Source organism: Oncorhynchus gorbuscha, linkage group LG03, assembly GCF_021184085.1.
Source record: "Oncorhynchus gorbuscha isolate QuinsamMale2020 ecotype Even-year linkage group LG03, OgorEven_v1.0, whole genome shotgun sequence".
Lineage (NCBI taxonomy): Eukaryota > Metazoa > Chordata > Actinopteri > Salmoniformes > Salmonidae > Oncorhynchus > Oncorhynchus gorbuscha.
Genome location: NC_060175.1, coordinates 40,260,326 through 40,285,780, shown reverse-complemented (window position 1 = coordinate 40,285,780; position 25,455 = coordinate 40,260,326). Strand labels below are relative to the sequence as shown.

The 25,455-nt window shown below is 44.5% G+C and overlaps 1 protein-coding gene across 2 annotated transcripts in view; it reads left to right on the top strand.

Moving 5' to 3' along the window:
- Nucleotides 1–25,455, top strand: part of LOC124031373 (multiple epidermal growth factor-like domains protein 6) — a 79,492-nt gene that overhangs the window by 47,446 nt on the left and 6,591 nt on the right. The window contains exons 5-26 of one of the 2 annotated variants that reach the window (XM_046342519.1): nt 7,963–8,085; nt 15,785–15,907; nt 17,193–17,318; nt 18,657–18,779; nt 18,889–19,011; nt 19,121–19,258; nt 19,909–20,031; nt 20,310–20,432; nt 20,672–20,848; nt 21,326–21,457; nt 21,611–21,739; nt 21,843–21,971; nt 22,096–22,230; nt 22,317–22,451; nt 22,567–22,692; nt 22,781–22,912; nt 23,286–23,414; nt 23,526–23,657; nt 23,795–23,923; nt 24,086–24,214; nt 24,377–24,505; nt 24,653–24,781. In XM_046342519.1, coding sequence (XP_046198475.1) covers nt 7,963–8,085; nt 15,785–15,907; nt 17,193–17,318; nt 18,657–18,779; nt 18,889–19,011; nt 19,121–19,258; nt 19,909–20,031; nt 20,310–20,432; nt 20,672–20,848; nt 21,326–21,457; nt 21,611–21,739; nt 21,843–21,971; nt 22,096–22,230; nt 22,317–22,451; nt 22,567–22,692; nt 22,781–22,912; nt 23,286–23,414; nt 23,526–23,657; nt 23,795–23,923; nt 24,086–24,214; nt 24,377–24,505; nt 24,653–24,781 — 2,874 coding nt within the window. Of the gene's footprint in view, nt 1–7,962; nt 8,086–10,838; nt 11,263–15,784; nt 15,908–17,192; nt 17,319–18,656; nt 18,780–18,888; nt 19,012–19,120; nt 19,259–19,908; nt 20,032–20,309; nt 20,433–20,671; nt 20,849–21,325; nt 21,458–21,610; nt 21,740–21,842; nt 21,972–22,095; nt 22,231–22,316; nt 22,452–22,566; nt 22,693–22,780; nt 22,913–23,285; nt 23,415–23,525; nt 23,658–23,794; nt 23,924–24,085; nt 24,215–24,376; nt 24,506–24,652; nt 24,782–25,455 lie in introns of those variants that run through there. The other variant, XM_046342520.1, reaches the window with a different exon arrangement.

Here is a 25,455-nt window from a genome sequence, read left to right as displayed (position 1 = left end):
TACAAGGAAACAGAACAAAATGGATTGTCATAACTCATCCAACAAAGACACTATCGAAACATGGAATAGTACTGATGTGCTGTACTGGGACACTAAAGGACTAGGATAATGTATGTTTTGAATTGGTTCAGGGTGAAATTCTATTGTAGGCAACTTCAATCTATTGAGATATGTTGCGTTTGTAAAGGTTATGATCAGGTCAAGATTGTTTGGTGAGTGTGGAGATCAATTTTTTTTTCTGAATTTCTCTCATGTGACCTTTTGACACTCTCAGGAAATGTGTCTTCTACAATAAACAGTTCAAGAGTCACTTACACTTATACTAGAGGTCAAAGGTCACAAACCATTTGGAGTAGTTGTCAGTTCCTGTAGAATTCGTGGAATGGCATACAAGTCCACGGAGGGTTAAGGTACGGTCATACCTAACATTGTCCAACACCATGTTCTCATAAACCGCCATGTTCAAATACTTGACCTAGTCAAGAGATCACCCTCCAATCTCCTCAGTCATCATCAGTTTTAATATCCTGCCTCTCAGACCTTTCCTTTTTGAGGCCTATGAGCTGGTGTCCCAGGCTTCATCTTAGATTATCCCCTGGTGAATGCAGCTCTGAGTAGCTCTGCTGGACGAGGAGTCAAGCAGATGAAAGCAGAAGGTTTTTAGATCTGGAACCTAAGAGGAAACAGGCCAGGGCTATCGATGGCTTCCCCTTGATGAATGCTCAAATGTTCCGGCCTGTGACCCTGGAGATAGGATCAGGGCCTGGTGGTTGTCTTTGGCCCTGGTCCCAGCTGCAGTACGGTGCTGTGTTAGTGTTAGACCCCTATGGTCCGACTCAGACATGAACCCAGGCCCCATGGGAACATTGGCTGTAGTCCTTATCACAGGAAGTCGCAAAATACAGCCCACGAATGAATCCCAGCTCTCAAATGCGGGTTAATCACAAAACACTTTTGAATGTAGCGATTAGTTAAAGAGTGTTTATTTTCTGTTCTTTTTCCCCCAGATTTGTTTAGGAACAGAATATCCACTCCTGGGAAATACACCATTTAGATTTGTCATATTTGTGTTGTTTTTGTTTCGTTTTTCACTTAAGTAGTAATAGACAAGGCAGCATAGATTACGTTGAGCCCTGACTTGTGGCTGTACAGTATAATGTATAGATATCCTGCTGAGTTGAACACAGTGAAGGGGCAGACAGACGTTCAGTGATATGATATATTACTGGGGGCTGCTGTGTGTGTCCGAGTGATTGCCAGCAGCCACAGCCTGGCAGTAAAAATAAATGAGTCGTGAGTATATGGAGGACAGATTCACTGGGGGTCCAGCTGGTGGCCTGTTAAAATGTATTATGGCATGGACCATAGGACGGACAAGTCACTGAGGCCTTCCCACTGTGTAGGGACAGCCCTGATGAGATCCAGCTGAACACACTGCTAGAGCAGAGAACACAGACCGTGTGTGTGTGTGTGTGTGTGTGTGTGTGTGTGTGTGTGTGTGTGTGTGTGTGTGTGTGTGTGTGTGTGTGTGTGTGTGTGTGTGTGTGTGTGTGTGTGTGTGTGTGTGTGTGTGTGTGTGTGTGTGTGTGTGTGTGTGTGTGTGTGTGTGTGTGTGTGTGTGTGTGTGTATACATGCTGGCGCGTACGTGTGTGGACGTACATATGTTTATATGCTCCTGTGCATCAGAACCAGAGGTTTATTCATACCCTTCTGAAAAATGGGCTGTTCTTCTGAGCATTCAGAACCCTCTGTCTAGACAGGCTGATTGTTTTGGGACAGGGGGTTAACTTAACTATGGCATATTGGTGTCCAAATTCCATGTCACGCTATACCATTAGTCCTAGGAGACTGTGTTGCCTCATATTTCATTCCGGGTCACCAATACACAGACATCAATCATGTGTAATTATAGCTGTGTATTCTTCCATGCCTGCCTGAGTCAGATTGGCTCTGAGTTCCAGCCTCTAAACATGACCTGGAGCATGGGCAAGCTGGGCCAGGCCTCTGGGCCCTCAGACAGCCCGCCTTGTCTAGGGATCATAATCTCCTAGGAAATGCACCTGCCCTCTAGGGCTCATGATCTCTGGGCTTTGGGCCAGGGAAGAGGCCACTGTCAAATGAACAAAGCATGTGGGGATGGCATTGATCGTGTTCAAAAGGGTCTTCTCTTCCACAGGAAGTGTGCTTAAGTCAGCCTTCATTTAATGCCAATGCTTTCCCCTGTTTTTACAACTTGGTTGCAGTAGAAGTAGCTGTTGTTCAGTAATTTATTATTTTAAGATCAAATTCTTATTTTCAATGACAGCCTAGGAACAGTGGGTTAACTGCCTGTTCAGGAGCAGAAAGACAGATTTTTACCTTGTCAGCTCAGGGATTCGATCTTGCAACCTTTCGGTACTAGTCCAACGCTCTAACCACTAGCCTACCTGCTGCCCTGCTGCCCAAGTAGTAATAATATGTGTATGAATAGTGGTTCTAGGAGCAGATTCAGGGTACAGTTATGTTGGATCAGTGTGCATGATATGCACAATGAACTGTTCCAATGACCACCTGAGAGAAAATAATTTCCTTTACATTGGAAAGCAGCCCATTCCTTTACATTGGAAAGCAGCCCTTTCCTTTACATTGGAAAGCAGCCCTTTCCTTTACATTGGAAAGCAGACCTTTCCTTTACATTGGAAAGCAGCCCTTTCCTTTACATTGGAAAGCAGCCCTTTCCTTTACATTGGAAAGCAGCCCTTTCCTTTACATTGGAAAACAGACCTTTCTTTTACATTGGAAAGCAACCCTTTCCTTTACATTGGAAAGCAGCCCTTTCCTTTACATTGGCAGCTTGTCCTACAGTACTATAATACAGTGAGTCTATGTGTGGCTGGTGGCTCTGACTCTATGGAGCTCCACACAGTGCCAGTGACTAGATTACATTTTTACCAAACATTTTACCGGAGAAACAGGAATACTCCAACATCATAGTAACTAATCTGGATAAATGATCATATATCCCTGTCTGTCCCCATTACAGATGTCAGGGGTAGAGAAAAAGTAGCTAAAGCATCCTTCATACAAGACTGAATCTTAAGCTTAACTCCACGTGTAGGACAGTAGCTTATTGCTATCGTGTTTCTCTTATGTTGGGTCAAAGCACTGAGATAATGTAAATGTAATGTGGGTCCATTGTGAATGGAGGTTACCTGTACCAGGACTGGAGACAAGAGCATCCCACTGCTGACCCCTGGAGTCAGGTGTGGGTGTAGCCTGTGCACCAATCACAAGGCGACCCACTCATGATTTCAAAGGTCACTGGGTTCATCGTCGTGGGACCTGTTTTGACAGTGAGGGACTCTTTCTCATTGTTCTTGGTGATGAATAGTAAATACATGTCTGGCGTAGGGTCTGGCTTCTCTCTACTTAAATGTTGTTATACTTTGACAATCAGGGTATACACTACACTGAGTGTACAAAACATTAAGAACACCTGATTCTTCCATGAAATAGGCTGACCAGGTGAATCCAGGTGAAACTTATGATCTGTTATTGATGTCACTTATTAAATCCACTCCAACCAGTGTAGATGAAGGGGAGGAGACAGGTTAAAGAAGGATTTTTACACCTTGAGACAATTGAGACATGGATTGTGTATGTGTGCCATTCAGAAGGTGAATTGACAAGACAAATGGACAAGACAAACTATTTGAGTGCCTTTGAACGGGGTATGGTAGTGTTTTTTTTTTTACGCTCAACAGTTTCCTGTGTGTATCAAGAATGCTCCACCACCAAAAGGACATCCAGCCAACTTGACACAACTGTGGAAAACATTGAAGTCAACAGGGGCCAGCATCCCTGTGGAACGCTTTCAACACCTTGTAGAGTCCATGTCCCGACGAATTGAAGCTGTTCTGAGAGCAGAATGGGGTGCAACTCAATATAAGGAAGGTGTTTCCTCATGTTTATTACACTTAGTGTGTCTCTCACATGCACTAGTGAGTATCTATACTGGACCAAAAATATAAACGCAACATGCAACAATTTCTAAGATTTTACTGAGTTACAGTTCATATAAGGTCATCAGTGAATTGAAATAAATTCATTAGGCCCTAATCTATGGATTTGACATGACTGGGCAGGGGTGCAGCCATGGGTGGGCCTTGGAAAGCATAGGCCCACCCACTAGGGAGCCAGGCCCAGCCAATCAGAATGAGTTTTTCCCCACAAAAGGGGTTTATTACAAACATAAATACTCCTCAGCACCACTCTATCCCCCACCCCACCTCCCCTCCCTGGGCTGGCGTGGTTGTGGTTGTGAGGCCGATTTGACGTACTGCCAAATTCTCTAAAACGATGTTGGAGGTAGTTTGTGGTAGAGAAATTAACATTCAATTCTTTGGCAACAGCTCCAGTGGACATTCCTGCAGTCATCATGCCAATTGCATGCTCCCTCAAAACTTGAAACATCTGTTGCATTTTATTGTCGCCAGTACAAGGTGTAATGATCGGGGCTGTTTTACCAGCCTCTTGATATACCACGTTTGTCAGGTGGATGGATTATCTTGGCGAAGGAGAAATGCTCACTAACAGGAATGTGAACAGATGTGTCTACAAAATTTGAACTTAATAAGGTTTTTGTGCATTTGGAACATTTCAAAAAGAGCAACATTTTACAGGACCTTGACCCATAGTAGTTCAGCATTCCTGGTTTCCAGTGAGCAGAAATACACATGACCGTGACCCTGACCCAGCATGAACCCTGGGAGCCACACACCTGTGGCCCCAGGGGGAGGGGGATACAGGCCCCCAGTCCCACTCTTCCTGACCCCGTACAAACTGACATGAAAACAACAAGGGCTCCTCCGGGGCCCCGGAGTCATGTCCTTAACCTGCAGGTCACATTCTGTTCACAGCCAAGAGACAGGAATGTGTTATTCCCCTGAGCTACCACTAGGGTCTGCCCTGCCTGCATTCCTGCTCAATGATGATCAATGGGATCCCTCCCTGGCCTTTCATCCTGTTCTGTGCAGACCTGTAATTTGCTGTATAAAATTATAAAATAATTCCCCCAAATGTGTTGCTACTGTATACAACACTTCCTCAGAAAAACACATCTCCAGCACCAGGGCAACACCAATTTGTAAGTCGCTCTGGATAAGAGCGTCTGCTAAATGACTTAAATGTAATGTAATGTAAATGGCTCCCTAATACGTGGGTTCGATTCCCGGGAGCATCCAAATGTCAAATGTATGCACGCATGACTGTAAGTGGCTTTCGATTAAAGCGTCTGCTAAATGGCATACATTATTTTATTATATTATTGAGATGAGAGAAACACCTTGAGTGGACAATTGTCCTTACCTTATTGATGTGTGCTTTGTATTCTGTTTTACATTTTGTATTCCACCTTTATTTAACCAGGTAGGCCAGTTGAGAACAAGTTCTCATTTACAACTGCGACCTGGTTAAGATAAAGCCCTGGGCTGGCGTGGTTGTGGTTGTCAGGCCGATTTGATGTACTGCCAAATTCTCTAAAACAATGTTGGAGGCAGTTTGTGGTAGAGAAATTAACATTCAACTGCTCCAGTGGACATTCAAAGCAGTGCGACACAAACAACAACACAGAGTTACACATGGAATAAACAAACATACAGTCAATAACACAATAGAAAAAATGTATATACAGTGTGTGCAAATGAGGTAAGATTAAGGAGGTAAGGCAGTAAATAGGCCATAGTGGTGAAGTAATTACAATTTAGCAATTAAACACTGGAGTGATAGATGTGCAGAAGATGAATATGCAAGTAGAGGGGATGTGGTAGTTGGATGGGCTATTTACAGATGGGTTATGCACAGGTGCAATGATCTATGAGCTGCTTAAAGTTTGCAAGGGGGATATAAGTCTCCAGCTCATATCTCATTCATTTATGAGTCTCCAGCTCATATCTCATTAATTTAACTACAAATGAGGTATTTGTTTTAATGTTTGGTGAATGGGGAAAATAAACCCCAGTGTTTCGGCCATTACACATTCCAGATGTCATAAACTAGGAGAGAAATACGAGGTCTGTAATTGGCTGGTTTGTGCTGGCCGTGGCTGAATGCACCAAAAATACACTGAAACAAAACATATTCCCCCTCACAAGACTGAAAAGATTTGTCATGGGTCCTCAGATCCTCAAAAAGTTCTACAGCTGCACCATCGAGAGCATCCTGACTGGTTGCATCACTGCCTGGTATGGTAACTGCTCAGCCTCTGACCGCAAGGCACTACAGAGGGTAGTACGTACAGCCCAGTACATCACTGGGGCCAAGCTTCCTGCTATCCAGGACCTCTATACCAGGCAGTGTCAGAGGAATGCCCTAAAAATGGTCAAAGACTCCAGCCACCCAAGTCATAGGCTGTTCTCTCTGCTCCCGCATGGCAAGCGGTACCGGAGCGCCAAGTCTAGGTCCAAAAGGCTTCGCAACAGCTTCTATCCCCAAGCCATAAGACTCCTGAACAGCTAGTCAAATGGCTACCGAGACTATTTGCATTGCCACCCCCCCCCCCCTATTTTTTGACTCTGTACCGGTACCTTCTGTATATAGCCTCGCTATTGTTATTTTACTGCTGCTCTTGAATTATTTTTTACTTTTATTTCTTATTTTTTTAGTGATCTATTTTTTACTTAACATGTATTTTTTTCTTAAAACTGCATTGTTGGTTAATAAGGGCTGTTGTATTCGGCATGTGACAAATATCATTTGATTTGATTTGATTTGAAACAGGAAAACAACTAGCCTCCATTTCCCCTGTCAGTTCCAGGATTGCTCCGTAACTCTCCTCTGTTTATGGACATAGAGGGGGCTATGAAATGATTAGGAGTGCAACCCAAATACCCTCCCCCTCCTCCATTTCTCTCTCTCTCCACTAACTCATCCGTTCCCTCACAGCACTGTAGCATTCCTTCACAGTTATATTATTTTACGGTTATCAAGACCCTGCTTGTACTGTATTTGAATGACCTTTGGGTGTTCTCTTTTCCAACTAAAGATACATCGTGTTTCTGTCAGCACCTGATCAGGATCTGAGTCAGTGTGTAAAGACTGTGAAGTAGAGAGAGAATGTATGGTCAGTTGAATGACAGCGCTGACAGGCTGTGTATGGGATATAGATGAGAAAGAAAGATTGTGGCTTTTCAGAGCCATGATGTGATTGGCAAACTCTCTGGTTCTCTGGTTTCTATTGGCTGAATTTCTGAGTTTCTCTCGTCTGACTCACACAAGACCTGTGTGTGCTGTGTTAATGTGCTGATGCAGACGCTGGCAGGGGTTCTGTTCATGGTTACCAAGATATCTGATCTGGTGTCTTGGAAGCTTGTGGTTATGTTCCATCTATGATGCATATTTGAGACTGTTAGTTGCATGAATACTCACAATAAGGTTTGTATGTCAAAACTGCTCACATTAGGGTATGATCATAAATATTTTCCATTATAAGGTTTTAATACAAATCTGATGCCCCAAATTGGATTACAGAGAGAGTCATTATTCTTACATTGGAAAGTGAAGATGTTGTTGTACAACACAGCTGAACCTCATGCTGTTGGACATTTAGAGAGAGAAAAGGCATAAAGATGGAAACTGTCTATTATGGCCTGATAATTGCTGTCATGACTTTCCGTAAGCATTGAAGCAGCTGTTCCAAACCTCACAAATCAGACCCAAACTCATCCCTGTAAGACACTGGAGTTCAACTCTATCTGACATGAAATCAAAGAGAAAGCTTGTTTCTACTTAATGTGGTTTAGAGGGAAGTTATTCAGCTTACTGGCTCTCTACCAAGAGACGAGCTGGGGTTCTTCATGTCCCATTAGTTTTGATCAAAAATGTGGTCTCCCATTCAAATACTAACCAGGCCCAACCCTGCTTAGGTACCCAGATCAGGTGTGTTCAGGGTGACTGACCGGTCTCTGTTTGTGTGTCCCTGTCAGATGTAAATGAGTGTGAGGAGACTAACGGCGGTTGTGAGGCTCTGTGCTGCAACACCATCGGCAGCTTCTACTGCAAGTGTCCTTCTGGTGAGCAGGTGAAGGACGACGGCAGGACCTGCCAAGGTGAGTCCATTCACTTGTGGGTACTATTTAATGAAGCTGCCAGTTGAGGACTTGTGAGGCGTCTGTTTCTCAAACTAGACACTCGAATGTACTTTTCCTCTTGCTCAGTTGTGCACCGGGGCCTCCCGCTCCTCCTTCTATTCTGGTTAGAGCCAGTTTGCGCTGTTCTGTTCTGTGAGTAGTACACAGCGTTGTACGAGATATTCAGTGTCTTGCTAGTTTCATGGAATAGTTTCTTGGCAGTTTCATGGAATAACCTTTATTTCTCAAAACAAGAATAGACTGACGAGTTTCAGAAGAAAGTTCTTTGTTCCTGGCCATTTTGAGCCTGTAATCGAACCCACAAATGCTGATGCTCCAGATACTCAACTAGTCTAAAGACCAGTTTTATTGCTTCTTTAATCAGGACAACAGTTTTCAGCTGTGCTAACATAATTGCAAAATGGTTTTCTAATGGTCAATTAACCTTTTAAAATTATCAACTTGGATTAGCTAACACAACGTGCCATTGGAACACTGGAGTGATGGTTGCTGATAATGGGCCTCTGTACACCTATGTAAATTCCATTAAAAAATCTGCCATTTCCAGCTACAATAGTCATTTACAACATTAACATAGTCTACACTGTATTTCTGATCAATTTGAGGTTATTTTAAATGGACAACAAATGTGCTTTTCTTTCAAAAACAAGGAAATTTCTAAGTGACCCCAAACTTTTGAATGGTAGTGTATGTGAATAGCGAACCCCATAGGGATGGTGAGTGCATTCCTACTGTGTGGCTGCCCATCTCTATAGACAGTGCTGAGCTGTCTGAGATGTGGCATGTCTACAGGCCTGTCCCTGTCTCAGTGAAAGAAGAAAGTTAACAGACTTGGAAGACAACACACTCATCGCTGCATTGGCAAAGGCTTTTTATAATGAATATTTAGTATTCAAAGCCATTCAGCTATTGGATGTTATTGGATTTCCCTGTAATGATGAAAATCTTATTTAAACTTCATTGTCTTGAAGAAAAACAAAAAGCTGAAATGAAAATAGAAATGTAGAACATAGAGTTGTTGCCCTTTTAAAGCTCCTGATCTTATTATTGGCTGGTGCTTTGTTTTGAATGAGCAGTGCTGATGTGAATGGTTCAGATCAGAGAGGGGTATGCCAACACTAACCAGTCGCATGCTGAGCTGGGTATAGCCGTGTCAACACTCTCCCGGTCATGACCACTGCATATCGGAGGGCAGAGGGGCACAGCAGGGTTGGGAGGGTGTGGGGATTGTAAGCCCACTCTTGGCACAGCCTGGACACTGAGTGTGTGTGTGTGTGTGTGTGTGCGGTGCGTGAATGCGTGAATGACTAGAATCATTTTATAGGCAGATTGAGGCACACCTCCCTCTCTCCAAAACCAACACATAATAAATGTCTCGTTTAGTGAGTGCACGGCATTTAAAGTAACGGTCTCTCACAGGGAGGGGTGTTGATAGAATGTGTTATTCAGACAGGATTTATTGCATTTGGTCTTTATTTTACTGATAGGGCTCAAAGGACCTATCCTCTTTCATGCTTATCTTATTGCTGCCTGCTCCCACTGTCTACCTGGCATTGCCCACTTATGTTTGAAATCTCTGCCAGCCCTTTCCAGACATTACAAAGATGTTCACACTTATATGTGTGGGTGCTTATATTTGTCCTTCTTCACACATGCAAGTATGTTTTGTACACATGTGTGAATTGGAAATCGGTTTTCTTGCATATCCCAACTCCCCCTTAGAGTTGTGTCATGGCCAGGGTCAGCCATTATCAACAGAGACCCTGGAGCAATTAGAGTTCAGTGCCTTGCTCAAGGGTACACCAACAATCTTTGTTTCCTTTGTCTGCTTGGGGATTCGAACTAGCAGCCTGTCAGTTACTGGCCCAATGCCCTAACCGCTAGGCTACCTGCCTCCCTGTGTGTGTGTTTGCGTGTGTGAGATAAAGAGAGTCTGTGTGTCAATGTGTGATCGTGACTGTGTGTGTGTGTGTTCTTCCCACTTGATCAGTTTCCGGTTTTCTGTCTGGGCTTGACGATTCTCCTGAGATGCTTGTATGTAATGCGGCTACTGCAGTACAGTTAGTATTGTTTTTAAAGCAGTGCATGAAATAACTCTCATATATAGTGTCAGAGCATCTTCAGAGTTTTTCACAGTTCTTTATATAAAGACCTGTCTTGGTCCAGCCTCCACTGCTTAGATGTATATGTTGGCAAGGGATAAGAGTCTCTGCCCTGAGCTCCTGAGTAGATGGGTTCACTGCAAGATGAATTCGTCTCTCTGATGTTAGGTTTCTAAATATCAAATTGTACCCTTGTACTTTGGCGATACCCTTGTACTTATTGCTTACATACATTTCAATATCAAAAGAAAAGTTTTCACATTCCTTATAGTACCTGCATGCCATGTCCTATAAATCTATCACATTCTTTCACATACACGAGGCTTTGAAGTGGAAGGAAAAGTATCGGCAACTGTACTCATAAATCACTCTCATTTTTTTATATTGGCTTTTTAACACTCAGGATAATGTCTTTTCTGTCAAAATACAATTACATGTGTGATCATGGGCCTGGACATGTGGGCTACCTTGAGGGGAGGAGGGGGAGAAGAAGGGGGAGAGGAGGTGGAGAAGGAGTAGGGGGAAGAGGAGGGCCTTTAATGTGCTGGACATTGGAGACAGACATGATGGAGGAGTCAGGGAAGAAGGGATACACTAAAAAGAGAGAGGGATACAGGGGGAGGGAGGACAAATCAAGAGAGGCAGAGGGAGCAAGAAGTTGTTCTGCCTCACAATATGTGACTGGAAAGAAAAATCGTAACAGAGTTTGTGATTATTTTATAAGTTCATGTCTCGTTTTACAGTATCTCAAGCTCAGTATTTTAGTTGTCATTTTGTATATTGCATGTGGGCTTATCTTAGTATTTTTGGGGCATAGAGACCTTTTTGGAGTCTATGAGGCGAAGTATATATTAGTAGTTCTTAGTTATGGCGTTGTCAGGATGGTTGATGCTCCTCGTGGTGTGTTTTGGGGCACATATTGAACCAGTCTTGGGCTCTAACAATTTGTACCACCGCTATCATAGAAGGATTTGCTATATGCCTAACTGCTTCCATGCATACAATGGGTACAACATTGGGTATCATGTACCAGGTGAGTGCTACAGTACATTCCACATTTATGTGGTTATGTCTACCCTTGCATGGACAATACTGCCTGTAAATGATATCTCAGTGGGTTTATGTCATGTGGTGGTACAGACTGTTACACTGTTGTTGGCTTGGAGTCATTGTAACTGAACGAAAATGATACCATATGATTAAGAGCTGATCTGGGTAAAGCTTTCCTCTAAAGAATATTTTGATCCAGACCATTAGACCTGGGCCTGAACATTACTTTCAGTTGGATCACAGGTGTATTATTGTACATCATGTCTAATGTTATGTCTTGCACGGCAAAGCAGACAGATTCTCAGTGTTATCAGTCCACTCCTACTGTGGCGACGTCGGGGCTGGTGCCCTTGTGTGTAGCCTGGCACTGCCCACATGACTTCAGTAGAAGATCGGAACACGGGAGGCTTCCACTTATCAGTGGAGAGATAACCAATGTTTGGTAATAATTACACAAATATGACAGATCTTGTCAGTAAAAGTAATGACTGCAGCTCTGGAAGATGGACAGTCATATCCAGGTTTAGGTGGCTAGGTCCAATGATCTACATGTACAAGCACACAGTATCTGGCGCCATAAATGAGATGCACCATGAATCTATTTAGGTGGGATTTGCGAAGCAAAGAAGAAAATCTTCATCATACTTCTTCTTCTGCACGCTACTCCTCTTACACCAGTGTTTACCCAAACTCGGCCCTCAGGACCACAAAGGGTGCACGTTTTGTTTTTTGCCCTAGCACTACACAGCTTATTCAAATAATGAACTAATCATTCAGCTTCAATCATTTGAATCAGCTGTGTAGTGTTAGGGCAAAAAACAAAATGTGCACCCCTTGGGGTCCCAGTTTGGGTAAACACTGTCTTACATCGTTTAAGTTAGAAATGCCATTCAAAATGTAAAATGTCTGGAATAGTGCTTGCATTTGATATTATTTAAACTATAATGTTTTTGTCTTTCTTTTTGTCTTCTTCATTCACTTTAGTGTGTCTTTTTTTCAACATTCTAAAGCTCCCCGTTGTGACGTCATCACTTCCAACTTCCATTCGCTGTAAATGCAACATCAGCTACTTTGACCACTTTGCCAAACACTTACACCAAATGTTAGTGTATGGCATCTTCCTCTACTTCTCTGCTATTCAAATCTGAAATAATAACATGATTATCTGATACCCGATCCAACTTTACAGCTGTTTAAGTGACCGCATCGACAACATTTTCTGTAACTTACTGTAAACCGCTGACATTTTGACCACTTTTCCAACAAGTTAGACAAAAACGTAGGGGGTGTGACATCTTGGTCTACTTCTCTGCTATTCAAATCTGGAATCGGAACCGAAATATCTTCTACATTTCCCCAGCCCTTTAGACAAGGAATTAGAGGGTATGATGTCTTGGTCTACTTCCCTGCTACCAATCAAGAGGTACAGCTGTTTTAGTAACTACATCAACTCATTTTGCTAACTTCCCACTGTTGAATGAACTGTCATGGAACTTATTAGAACTTTCAAATTACAACAATCATTAAACATTTGAATCATTAAACAAAAAGTAACAATTTTGCCATTTGACACCAATCAGGTACTTTGATCACTTTTCTCAACAACATGTCATAGACAAAAACGTAAAAGGGAATGGCACCTTGGTCTAATCTGACCTTAAAATCTGAAATCAGAATAGCAATAACTACTAACAATCACACACACAATCACCCCCCCCCCCCCCCACCCACACACACACACAACCACACACAGAAACAAAATGTAAAACATTTAAAACTTCTTCCACTACCACAAAACTACTTGTAAAGAGTTCAAGCAAGTCCCACCAATTTTTATTAATGGATAATTACCATCTAGTTTATTGCTTTTGATTAATATCACAGAACTGAGAATCAGCTAGAAATCCATGTCGATTTCATGCTTGATTGCAGAAATGATGGAAATATCCCAAACAGTTTTTTTTCCATGAAGAGGGAAGACAACAGTGTGATCAAGGCTGTGGTGGGTTCTGGCCTATTGGCCGCTGTAACCCAGTGGCAGCTGAGGCTTTGGCTCCATTCTCTGTGGGGTCATGTTTTAGACATGGAAACGAGCCTGGAAGGCTTTTATAGTGCGCTATAGTCCACCGGGAAAGAGCTCCACATCTTTGGAGTGATTTCATTAAAAACCAAAACCAAACATAAGCAGAGGCTGCTTGGACGGAAAAGAGAGCACTCCTACAGTATGCCTGCCAGCTTTCCTGAATGGAACCGAGCTGAAGTTTGGCAGCAGTTTGGAGCTGAATTGGTGTAATGTGTAGGGCATGTACTCTCTCCCAAAACACCATTGTAAAAGATGTGGGAACTCCATGTCCTGAGGTGCCTCCAATGGGAGTAGATGGGTTCACCTATAGACAGAGCTAGAGATGAGGAATACTGCTGGTGTAGGATGTACAGTACAGTAGGGACTGATATAGTTGCATGCTTCTCTAACCCACTGCACAGTGCACACTATGGCTTGGCTAAAATGTGGTTCTGAATATACAGTATTTACATGTGTTCTGTGACAAGCAGCCAGGCCAAGAAGAAATCGACATAATATCTCCCCTCCATTGTGTGGGTACTGTATCCCCAGGGGAGGGCTGCTGTTCCCTCCCGGAATCCCAGGCCCACTGTGATTATTGCTGTTCTGGAGGTGGTCACAGGTTGTTTGTGTGTCCTTCTGGCTGCTTTCATGTAAGACAGACAGACAGCTCTAGGTTAGCGTGTAATGATGGCGATGGAGCACAGCTGTACCAGTCCAGATCCCTCATAGCGTGCCACCAGCCAGGGCTTTGGAAGGGGGGGGGGGGGGGGGCTCTCTGGGCTCTCTCCTTCTGGTACTGTCTCTCTGGATCTCATCTCCTCCTCCATGGCTCCAAGTGCATGAAAAGAGAACGCTTGATCATGTTAGGCCCAGTTAAGTTACCATTGTAAAAGAGGATGTGCCAGCATGACAGTGTATTGACATTAGCCACAATGGGTACATTATTGTTCTGATTGAGGAGTGTGTTGTTGTTATGGGGGATTTTATGTGTGATGAATCTTCATTATTGCTGAATATTACACCTCGAATGGCCTTCAGTGCATAACACATGATTTCACAATTGCGTAATGTTCACAATGCAAGGCACAACACAATGACATAATAAGAAGCGAACAATGGGAGGGGATAACGTTACAGAAACCGTCTTCCTTTCTTCCTTTTAGTTTATTCACCGAGGTACAGCTGAATTCTTGAAATAGTTTCTTTTTGAAAATAAATGCTTTGTGAGTGGACTTACTGAACTCATCTGAGCAGCTCATAACTCACTCTGCCGCGGTTATTTAAGCTGGCACCAACCATCAGTCATCTTATGGTGTGTTATTTATTTTACAGACAGTCAGCGTGGCCAAAAACGGTTCACACTCACCTTTTAACGTTTCAATATGCTGACAACCCAAAATACATCATAGTGATTCACATCCCTAATATAATTACTGTACTAAACTTGTGCATGTGTGCATGCTTGCGTGTTAGGGAGAGAGAGAGAGAGAGAGAGAGAGAGAGAGAGAGAGAGAGAGAGAGAGAGAGAGAGGGGGGGGTAAATAAAGAGAGAGAGGGAGGGGTAAAGAGAGAGAGAGAGAGAGAGAGAGAGAGAGAGAGAGAGAGAGAGAGAGAGAGAGGGAGGGGTAAAGAAAGAGAGAGAGAGAGGGAGAGAGAGAGAGAGAGAGAGAGAGAGAGAGAGAGAGAGAGAGAGAGAGAGAGAGAGAGAGAGAGAGAGAGAGAGAGAGAGGGAGAGAGAGAGAGAGAGAGAGAGGAGAGAGAGAGAGAGAGAGAGAGAGAGAGAGAGAGAGAGAGAGAGAGAGAGAGAGAGAGAGAGAGAGGAGGGGGAGGGAGGGAGGGGTAAAGAAAGAGAGAGAGGGAGAGAGAGGGAGGGGTAAAGAAAGAGAGAGAGAGAGAGAGAGAGAGAGCGAGAGAGAGAGAGATAAGTAACGTGTGAACAGGGAATGTTTTCAACAGTTTGATGTACTGTATTTTCTTGTTGAGTGTCTCATGGGGATTAATGTCTTAATTGCCTTGTTGGTGGTGACAGACAGAATGTTACCAGTAAAAAACAGAAGGGGCCACCTCTGATCTCACTGTGGGTCTGGCCTACACTTTTTGGTTTACCTTTGACCCTTACATGAGCCATGCCCCTGAGACTGAGAGACTGAGTAAAGGAATTTTGTGGGGGATTTAAAAGTTCAGTAGTTGTTACACCTGGAGGATTTGTTTGGGCACTGATGCCCTGGCGGAGGATCTGTACCCTCATCCATCTTCCTTCTCCTTCTTAGAGGAGCGTATCGTTCTCCTAAAGCTGTGTTTAAATTCACGTTTCAGGTCATGGAATCTTTCTGGAGTTTACTCTCCAGGAGTACTTTGCTGATAACGAGACAGCATTTAGGACAATTGCTCTAATTTGTGTGTGTGTGTGCGTGTGCGCGTGTGGTGCATGGCCCTGCAGATATTGATGAGTGCCAGGTCCACAACGGGGGCTGCCAGCACGGTTGTGTGAACTCCAGGGGCTCCTATCACTGTGAATGTAACCCAGGCTCTCGACTCCATGTGGATGGACGCACCTGCATCGGTGAGTAACATTAGTAACCAGCAGCCCATGAACCTGATAACCCTGTGTCACAAACATATTGTGTCATTTAAGTCAGTGGAAGCTTTTGGAAAAACCAGGGTCTAGGTATGAGTAAGTATAGTCCTCATGAAAGGGAAATGGGATACATAGTCAGTTGTACAACTGAGTGCATTCAACTGAAATGTGTCTTCTGCATTTAGCCCAACCCCTCTGAATCAGACTACAGCATAGAAAGGTCTCAGTTCAGTTGAAAAGATTGTCTTTCTCAGTCTCAACTTGCACAGCAAGGAATGTATACAGAGCGTCATCTCTGACGTTTAGAATGGAAATGTATGCTGCTTTTCTTGGCTTTAAGACAAAGTATATGATATGAGAGAGGATAGAGAGGAGGACCCTGTCACTGACTGCCTGTTGTGTGATGGCTGCGGTGTGGTGATAATGACTGATTGCACTAATAATCACAGTGCTCAAGTGGACTGTCTCAGGGTCGATGCTTATTTGTGAGGTTGCATATCGTTCTCTTGACGGCGGTCTGGGAACTGTGCTGTACCACTGGATGAGAGAGAGAGAGAGAGAGAGAGAGAGAGAGAGAGAGAGAGAGAGAGAGAGAGAGAGAGAGAGAGAGAGAGAGAGAGAGAGAGAGAGAGAGAGAGAGAGATGCATACCAATAGCCACAGAGGCAGTAGAGGAAAGGAACACCAGATGTCTTCCCATATCAATTCAACATATCAGTTATTTTTTTATATCCAGCATATGGTTTGACTGGAGAGGTCAGTCTTAACAAGCAGAGCATGTGGATGCATAAAGTGTCCAGTCAGTCAGTTTATCAAAACACCATTAGAGGAGGAGGTCAATCAGAGGCTGGGCCTGGTGTTTTCATCCAGAGATGCTGTAGCTAACTGAGAGTGAAAGAGAGATCAGGCAGTGTGCTGGCTCTCTGGCTTCACCTCATCAGCTCAGGAGGAGTGTCCTCCGCCATTGAAGACCTTCCATCTGCTGTCTATGTGATTATTGGCCCTATAGGCATGATAATGGATCTTTAATTGGTCAGAGCAGAACAATTCACTGAGGTATTTAGCACAGTGTTTGTGTTGGTAGCACTTCTGAGCTCGCAGCCTTTCAGAAACAGCAGAGGACACAGGGTGAAGGGTCGAAGCCTCGCTCCATTCAGATTTATATCTGAAAGAATACATTTCAAAACTCAAAAGGAACTTAAGAACAGTGTTCACAGTGCCCTCTCTCAACATGTATTCTGTAAATGTATTGTCTGTCTGTCTGTGTCCAGCTGTCCAGTCATGTGGAATCAGTAATGGAGGATGTGAGCATTTCTGTGTACAGCAGTCCCCTGCTGCCTTCCGCTGCCGCTGTAGAGACCAATATGTGCTGGCTGAAGATGGCAAGCACTGCAAATGTGAGTATCCTCATCCACTGGCCTCTGCAAACTACTGTGCACCTGACAGCACATGCACACTCACTCACAGGTGATTAAATATATCCAAGCACCTGCCAAATACTGAAGTACCCTCAAGGTGAAGTCATTTGTGAGAAAACAACAGTTCGACCAATTACACACAAATAAGAAATAAGCTCCCATGTCACATTGCATGTAGTTTCCTTTCCTTCTCCCAGTGTACCGTTGGGCTTCAGGTTTGACATGGGAAACTGCAGATGAAGTATGTTTAGTAGAAAGACTGCAGAGTGGGCAAGTTGACAGGCTGTAAAGTCACAAAACATGTGGTTTTCTCTTTTTCACCACAAATATGGGCTACATTACTGATCATAGTCTGAGGTAATCACGAGTGCAGACACAGAGAGCAGCTTTCAGTGCATGTTGAATGACAGGCAGCTAAGAGAGACAGTAGCCTGATACAGACATTAAACTAATTGTGACGTGTAACCCAGATAATAGATATAATAATAATAATAATAAAGACAGATAACCATACTTGGAGGAGCTTCAAGCTGTAACTCTGCCAGTCCCAAATAGCAATGTGATGGATGGATGGAGAGGGGAGAGGCAAGATACAAGCCATTATTTATAGTGTTAAGGGAAGGGTATTTGAGAATCCAAGGTGTCCTTTAAGTCCAAGGGTTTGTCATAACACTGTACATTCATAGCTGCCAATAATTCATGTTCAACAGGATGTCTAAGTTGGACTTCCTTCCGTTCAGGAGATGAGACCTTAAATTGTTGTGAATCAGACCCCAATTTGAAGTGGTCACTCATCTTTCATGTTTTCCCTCAACATTAGTTCACATTATACTCTGGCAACACAAAGCTCAGCCATGGAATGTCTGGGCAGCAGAGTCCTCCTTTCTCTCTCTCTCTCTCTCTCTCTCTCTCTCTCTCTCTCTCTCTCTCTCTCTCTCTCTCTCTCTCTCTCTCTCTCTCTCTCTCTCTCTCTCTCTCTCTCTCTCTCTCTCTCTCTCTCTCTCTCTCTCAGGAAGGGGGGATTTTTATTTTACAATAGGAACTGTCTTTTAGACGTTGTAATGGTTGGCCAGGACCAGCTTCCTCTAATTTCTGCAGGCACAACTATGCAGAAAAGTACTCAGCCTAGTGTAGAGTTTGGGCCTTTGTCTTGAGTGGTTATGTCAGTATGTATTTGTTCAGTATACTGTATGAGATGTACTTCTGCATTTTAGATAAATGTCCTTGAAAAAATTCAACACGGATTGTGTTTGTAAGAAATTGATGTTCGTCAAGATAAAGCGCTCTCAACATGAATCGTTGTCTCCTGTGTTACAGTGGAGAATCCATGTCTAGATAAGAATGGTGGCTGCCAGCATGACTGTCTTGTTGATCGTGGCAAGGCCCACTGTGAATGTAGAAATGGGTACAAGCTGGCAGAGGACAGGAAGACCTGTGAGGGTAAAAAAGATCTGTTGATTACTGCACTACTCTTCATACAGGGCCAATCATGTCTCTGTATTTAAGTTCTAGCATAGATCTGTATAGACACTTAGTTTATCTGTCCCAGATATTGATGAGTGTGAGTCGGAGCAGACGGGCTGTGCTCATGGCTGCCACAACATCCCGGGCTCCTTCGCCTGTGTGTGTGACACTGCCTACGAGCTGGGAGCAGACGGACGCCAGTGCTACCGTGAGTTTGGCTCCTATAATCATCTCCATGGCTTTCATTATTTGACATGATCTGAAATATCTCAACCAGAAGTAATCAGAGTGTCATCTCATGTGTTTCTGTGTGACAGGAATTGAGATGGAGATCGTCAACAGCTGTGAGAGCAACAACGGAGGCTGCTCCCATCACTGCCAGCACTTCACTGGTGGCCCTGTCTGTAGCTGTAACCAGGGTTACCGACTGGAGGAGGACCTCAAGACCTGTGTTGGTCAGTCTAGAGACTAACCTTCACCATTCAGTCTAGAGACTAACCTTCACCATTCAGTCTAGAGACTCAATTTTACCATTCAGCCTAGAGACTAACCTTTACCATTCAGTCTAGAGACTAACCTTCACCATTCAGTCTAGAGACTAAATTTTACCATTCAGCCTAGAGACTAACCTTTACCATTCGGTCTAGAGACTAACCTTTACCATTCCGTCTAGGGACTAACCTTTACCATTCAGTCTAGGGACTAACCTTTACCAGTCAGTCTAGGGACTAACCTTTTACCATTCAGTCTAGGGACTAACCTTTACCATTCAGCCTAGAGACTAACCTTTACCAGTCAGTCTAGAGACTAACCTTTACCATTCGGTCTAGAGACTAACCTTTACCATTCGGTCTAGAGACTAACCTTTACCATTCAGTCTAGAGACTAACCTTTACCATTCAGCCTAGAGACTAACCTTTACCATTCAGTCTAGAGACTAACCTTTACCATTCAGTCTAGAGACTAACCTTTACCATTCAGTCTAGAGATTAACCTTTACCAGTCTTGAGACTAACCTCAACCCTTCAGATCAGTTTTAGACAAAACATATCCTAATATCATGATTCTCCCAGTGATGCTTTTTATTGTGTGTTTTGTTTGGCAGACCTGGACGAGTGTGGAGAGGGAAGCTCCTGCTGCGAGCAGGACTGTACCAACTACCCTGGGGGCTATGAGTGCTACTGCACAGCGGGGTACCGCCTCAACTCAGACGGATGTAGCTGTGATGGTATGTTCTCCACTTTAAAACCTCAGGATAGTGATTTAGTGGAGCACTCCTATACAATAATTGTTGAACCTGGATTGCTTCCAGTTGAACTAATATGTGTATATATGAGGCTGTAATATTAGAATCATGTTTGTATTTTTTGGTTTGCTGTACATTGTTTATTACATAAGAACATTGATTCAGTGCTAAATGTCAGTGATTTTGGCTATTTATATCAATTTACCTGACTGAGGAGCAGTGTTTTTGTAAAGTGACTGGACTGTGTGTGTGTTGTGTAGATGTGGATGAATGTCTGGCAGCTAATGGTGGCTGTGATCACATGTGCCAGAACACCGCCGGCTCCTTCCAGTGTTTCTGCCGCCGAGGCTTTCGTCTGGACGAGGACCGACACTCCTGTGAACGTGAGTTTCACCAATCAAATTAGATGTTTTTGCTTAGAGCCACACCACCATCATCATGTCCCACTTGGACCTTTTACCCTTATACAATCTCCTCTCTCTCTGGCTCTCTGGCTCTCTGGCTCTCTGGCTCTCTGGCTCTCTGGCTCTCTGGCTCTCTCTCTCTCTCTCTCTCTCTCTCTCTCTCTCTCTCTCTCTCTCTCTCTCTCTCTCTCTCTCTCTCTCTCTCTCTCTTTCTGCAGCGCTGGAGAATACAGTTGAGGCCCTGTATAGTGGGGGCCAGGATGCCGTGGGGCCCATGCCTCAGCCTCAGCTCACCCTGCTGCAGGACTACAACCAGCCCCTGGAGCGCTATGATGACTATGAGGATGACGACACTGGAGAGCTGCTGGCTGAGAGCATGTTGGCAGAGAAATTTGGTGAGCCTCTGAACACAAACACACACACTATGGTCCTGTATCTGATTAGCTCTGTGTCTGAGCAACAGGAGGTAAACCGTAAGACCTTCTTATTTAATTACTAGTTACTGGGCAATGAAATACCCCACAGCAGGTGGCAAATTGGTTAGCAGATTATTTTGTTTTACATACCTGGGTAGTAACGGGGAAGCTTATAGACTGTGGCAGGCGGCTGTGGCAGGGGGCTGTGGCAGGGGGCTGTGGCAGGGGGCTGTGGCAGGGGCTGTGGCAGGGGCTGTGGCAGAGAGCCTTGGGATCTGTTTTGTGTTGTTCCTTGATGTATTCATGTGAAAACAGTAATCAGTATTGTAGTATTTAAGGTCATCTCACTGGGGTTGCTGTGCTAGGAAGAATGCAGTTGATGATGGAAAATCCCTAACCACAAACAGATTTTGTTCTGAAATGTGATAATCAATAACGTCTTTGTCTTGTATGCAGTGTGTCTGAACAACACGTTTGGCCATGACTGCAGTCTGACCTGTGAAGACTGTTCTAACGGAGGGCTGTGTGGCCCAGGGAGAGATGGATGTCACTGTCCCGATGGATGGACAGGCCTCATTTGCAACCAGAGTCAGTATCTGCTCACAACAAACACATACAGACTGTAAACAAACTGCACTCACAACACTGTACATTATCAATCTTATGTCTGTGTGTTTTTCTGTGGAACAACACATCTCTGTATGATGGATAAAGATAGACATTTTTATTCTATCCTAACAGCTTGTCCTGAAGGATCCTTTGGCAAGAACTGCTCATTTCCCTGTAAGTGTAAGAACGGAGCCACCTGTGATCCTGTCAATGGGAACTGTCGCTGCCCACCTGGGGTCAGTGGAGACATGTGCCAGGATGGTGAGAAACTACTGGTTAACATATACTGTACAAAAACACTCTCTCAGTCATTCACTCTATTGAAAAGTTCAGTTGCCTGATAACAGTGCTTTATTGTCTGTAGGCTGTCCTAAGGGCTTCTATGGGAAACAGTGCAATAAGAAGTGTAACTGTGCCTGTAACGGGCGCTGCCACCGCACCTACGGAGCCTGTCTGTGTGACCCTGGACTCTACGGGAGGTTCTGCCATCTACGTGAGTCACTCACTGTTGAACCCCTCACATCTCACCTTTCACCACTACTCATATTCATTACTCACCTTATTCATTCAGTTCTTATTCAATATTCTACATGTTATCTCCCTCCTTCCCTATCCAGCATGTCCCAAGTGGGCCTTTGGACCGGGCTGTTCAGAGGAGTGTCATTGTGTCCAACAGAACACTCTAGAGTGTCACCGTCGCCATGGCACCTGTGTCTGCAAGCCCGGTTGGCAAGGCAATGCATGCAGGGAAGGTCAGTGTTCTTATCTACAGTATCTCCAGCAGTGTTGTAGTGCTCTATGTGTTTAACTCTGATCATGTCCCCCCCTCCCACCTCAGAGTGTGACCCAGGCACGTTTGGCCCAGGCTGTGAGAACAAGTGTGAGTGCCCGCTTGGACTGTCTTGTGATCATGTGACTGGGAAGTGCCAACGTCTGTGTCCGGCTGGTCTCCGTGGAGACACCTGTGATCAAGGTAGGCTGTCCTGTTGGTCCCACGGGATAGGCATTTCATGTCATGTTGGTCAGTTTACAGTACTGAATGTGGCTTCTTTTAGGAAGACTAGCACTGTCTCTGTCCTCTCCTCTAGCCTGTCCAGAGGGGAGGTTTGGGCCAGGCTGCCCTCAGGCCTGTGACTGCTCAGGGGCTCCGTGTGACAGAGTGAGCGGCCAGTGTCAGTGTCCTGCAGGAACATCAGGAAAACGCTGTGAGAATTGTAAGGAAAACACCTGGTGATACTATACTATTCATAACATTGTGATAATGATGATGACACTAACACATACTCTTGCTGTGTGCTGCAGTGTGTGTGGAGGGATCCTGGGGCGCGGGCTGCCATGAGGCCTGTCCAGTCTGTGAGAATGGAGGAGTGTGTGACAAACACAACGGAACCTGTTCCTGTCCTCCTGGGTACATGGGCAGGCTCTGTCAGAACTGTGAGTTTGAGCGAATCAATGGTAGATCTGTGATTGAAGATTTGTGGTAGTCTGTGGTAGTTTTGGTCTAATTTTAGAAAGAGATGTTAAATGCATGATAAGCAGGCCTTTGAAAACACCAACCACACCACATTCTCCTCTGTCTGAGGCACAGACATGTCATAAACTATGTTCTCATCAGCTGCGTTTTTACACAGAAGGATAAATATAACCAACGGATTTCTTGTTAAATGCCTTTTGATGTTTGTATGTCATTTCAACCAGTGTCATGGAAACGGTATGTTATTGCAATATGTGTGTTTACAGTATGTACTTAGAGGGTGTGTGACTCTCTGGCTCACCGTGCTTTATCATGTGTCTGCGTGTGCTGTAGCATGTCCGGCAGGACGGTTTGGTGTTGGATGCCAGCTGCGCTGCGTGTGTGAAAACAGTGGGCACTGCCACCCTGTCACGGGCCGTTGTACTTGTAACCCTGGCTGGGCAGGACATAACTGCAGGAAAGGTAGAGAGGGTGTGGCATTGAGACTCAAATGAATCCAGAGAAATTAAAAATAGCTGACAGAATCTAAACTATTTCATTAAAAGGTCCCCTGTTTGTTTGTTTCCTTTTCAGCCTGTGACTCTGGGCGCTGGGGAGTGGACTGTGCTGAGAAATGTGACTGTAAGAATGGGGATGGGAGCTGTGATGCAGTGACGGGCCAGTGTAACTGTGAGGCCGGCTACACAGGGACACAATGCCATGAAGGTATGGCTCCTCAAGCAAAATATCTGTTCGAAGGTTGTTTCTTTTCAGTCTGCATTCTTAAATTGCTATTGTGCAGTTGCAGTACTGTCTCAGAGCATGTCGCTGTCAAGCCCTGCTGTGTCTTCTCTGTGTCTCAGAGTGTCCAGTGGGGTCTTTCGGTCTGGGCTGTCGGCATCACTGCCAGTGTGACAACAAGGGGTCATGTGACCATGTCAGTGGAGCATGCACCTGCCTGGTGGGCTGGACTGGAACCTTCTGTGAGAAACGTAAGAGAACCTCCCAAACTCCCTAAAACCTACAAAGCAAATGATATAACTGTACCATAGCCTGAACTGTATCTATAATCCAGTACAATTAGCCTATTGGAATCATTGGGTTATTATGCTGTATTGTTTGCTGAGATGTAAAGGCTCTGTGTGTTTGTTTAGCCTGTCCCCAGGGCTTCTATGGGGCAGACTGCCAGGAGAAGTGTGTCTGTCTGAATGGAGGTCACTGCAACCATGTCACTGGGACGTGTGTGTGTCCAGCTGGTTGGATCGGTCCCACCTGCAAACTGAGTGAGTATTGGACATCCCACGCCTCAAAGAGCCTGTCCAGTACGCACCCTGTGCAAAAGAAACAATTTAAAATCCCAGACATATTACATATAGGTGTTTTGCATTGGTGTAATTGATGATTGATTCTTTGTAAGTTAACAGCTTCTTATCTTTGCCTTGCAGCATGCCCGGCTGGTTTCTATGGGGAGGGCTGTAACCAAACCTGCGGTTGCCATAATAATGGCAACTGCCACCCGGCGAACGGGCAGTGTGTCTGTACACCTGGCTGGACAGGGCCCAGCTGCTCACAGGGTGAGTGTGGAACTAGAGTAGTACTCCTAACTAGCTATGCACAATAATATTGTTTGAGTCCAACCACTTTGAACAGAGGTTAATGAATGAGTTCTGTATAGAGAAACCATAATGTAGTGATAATGGGTCTACCATTCCCCCCCCCAGAATGCCCAGTGGGCTTCTATGGGGCGGACTGCCGTCAGCACTGCCTGTGTCAGAATGGAGCCAAATGTGACCGAATCAGTGGGCAATGTACATGTGCCAACGGGTGGATGGGCGCAGCCTGCGGGCTAGGTGAGTGGTACTGAAAGAGCCATGCTTAGAGTCACCATGAACCTAGCTAACCCTACGTACTCATGCCTTATTCAGACCTATATCACATCATGTTCTGGGGTTGTTTACCTAAAGCGTTACCCAATCAGGATGATCCTCATTCAGCACCAGCTCTACTAGAGATGCAGGCACTGGAAAAACATTAAGGCTCTGATTGGAGGGGTCTGGAGAGCGTGCTTAAGGATAACATTACCTTAAATGCTAGAAACCATTTAGAACAGTGGCCTGTGTTTTGTTTTACTGTTTTCAAGAATCGAATTAGTCTCAGTCCTAATTTGTCCTGGTTTAACATTTGTTTTTGACTGGTGGTGTTCCCTGGATGTCTGTGAGACAGATCTGCACCTCAGACCGCAGACAGTCTGCTAGACCCCACAGTCTCTTGTCTGCCCTGTAACAGACTCCACACAGACGCTGCAGTTCACCACCCCAATGTACTCTACATCACACACTATCCTCCCACAGCGCCCATATAAACTTCTCAACAGGTCCTCCATGCCAAACTCACCATCCTACTCTAGGCACAGGAAACCTCTAATTGTGCTGCCGGTGCGGTGTTACCTAGCCACTCAGTGGTTAATTACCACCCAGTGCCAACATTCTGCTAGGTCAAAGCACAGGGTTTGGAGAAGGTATTG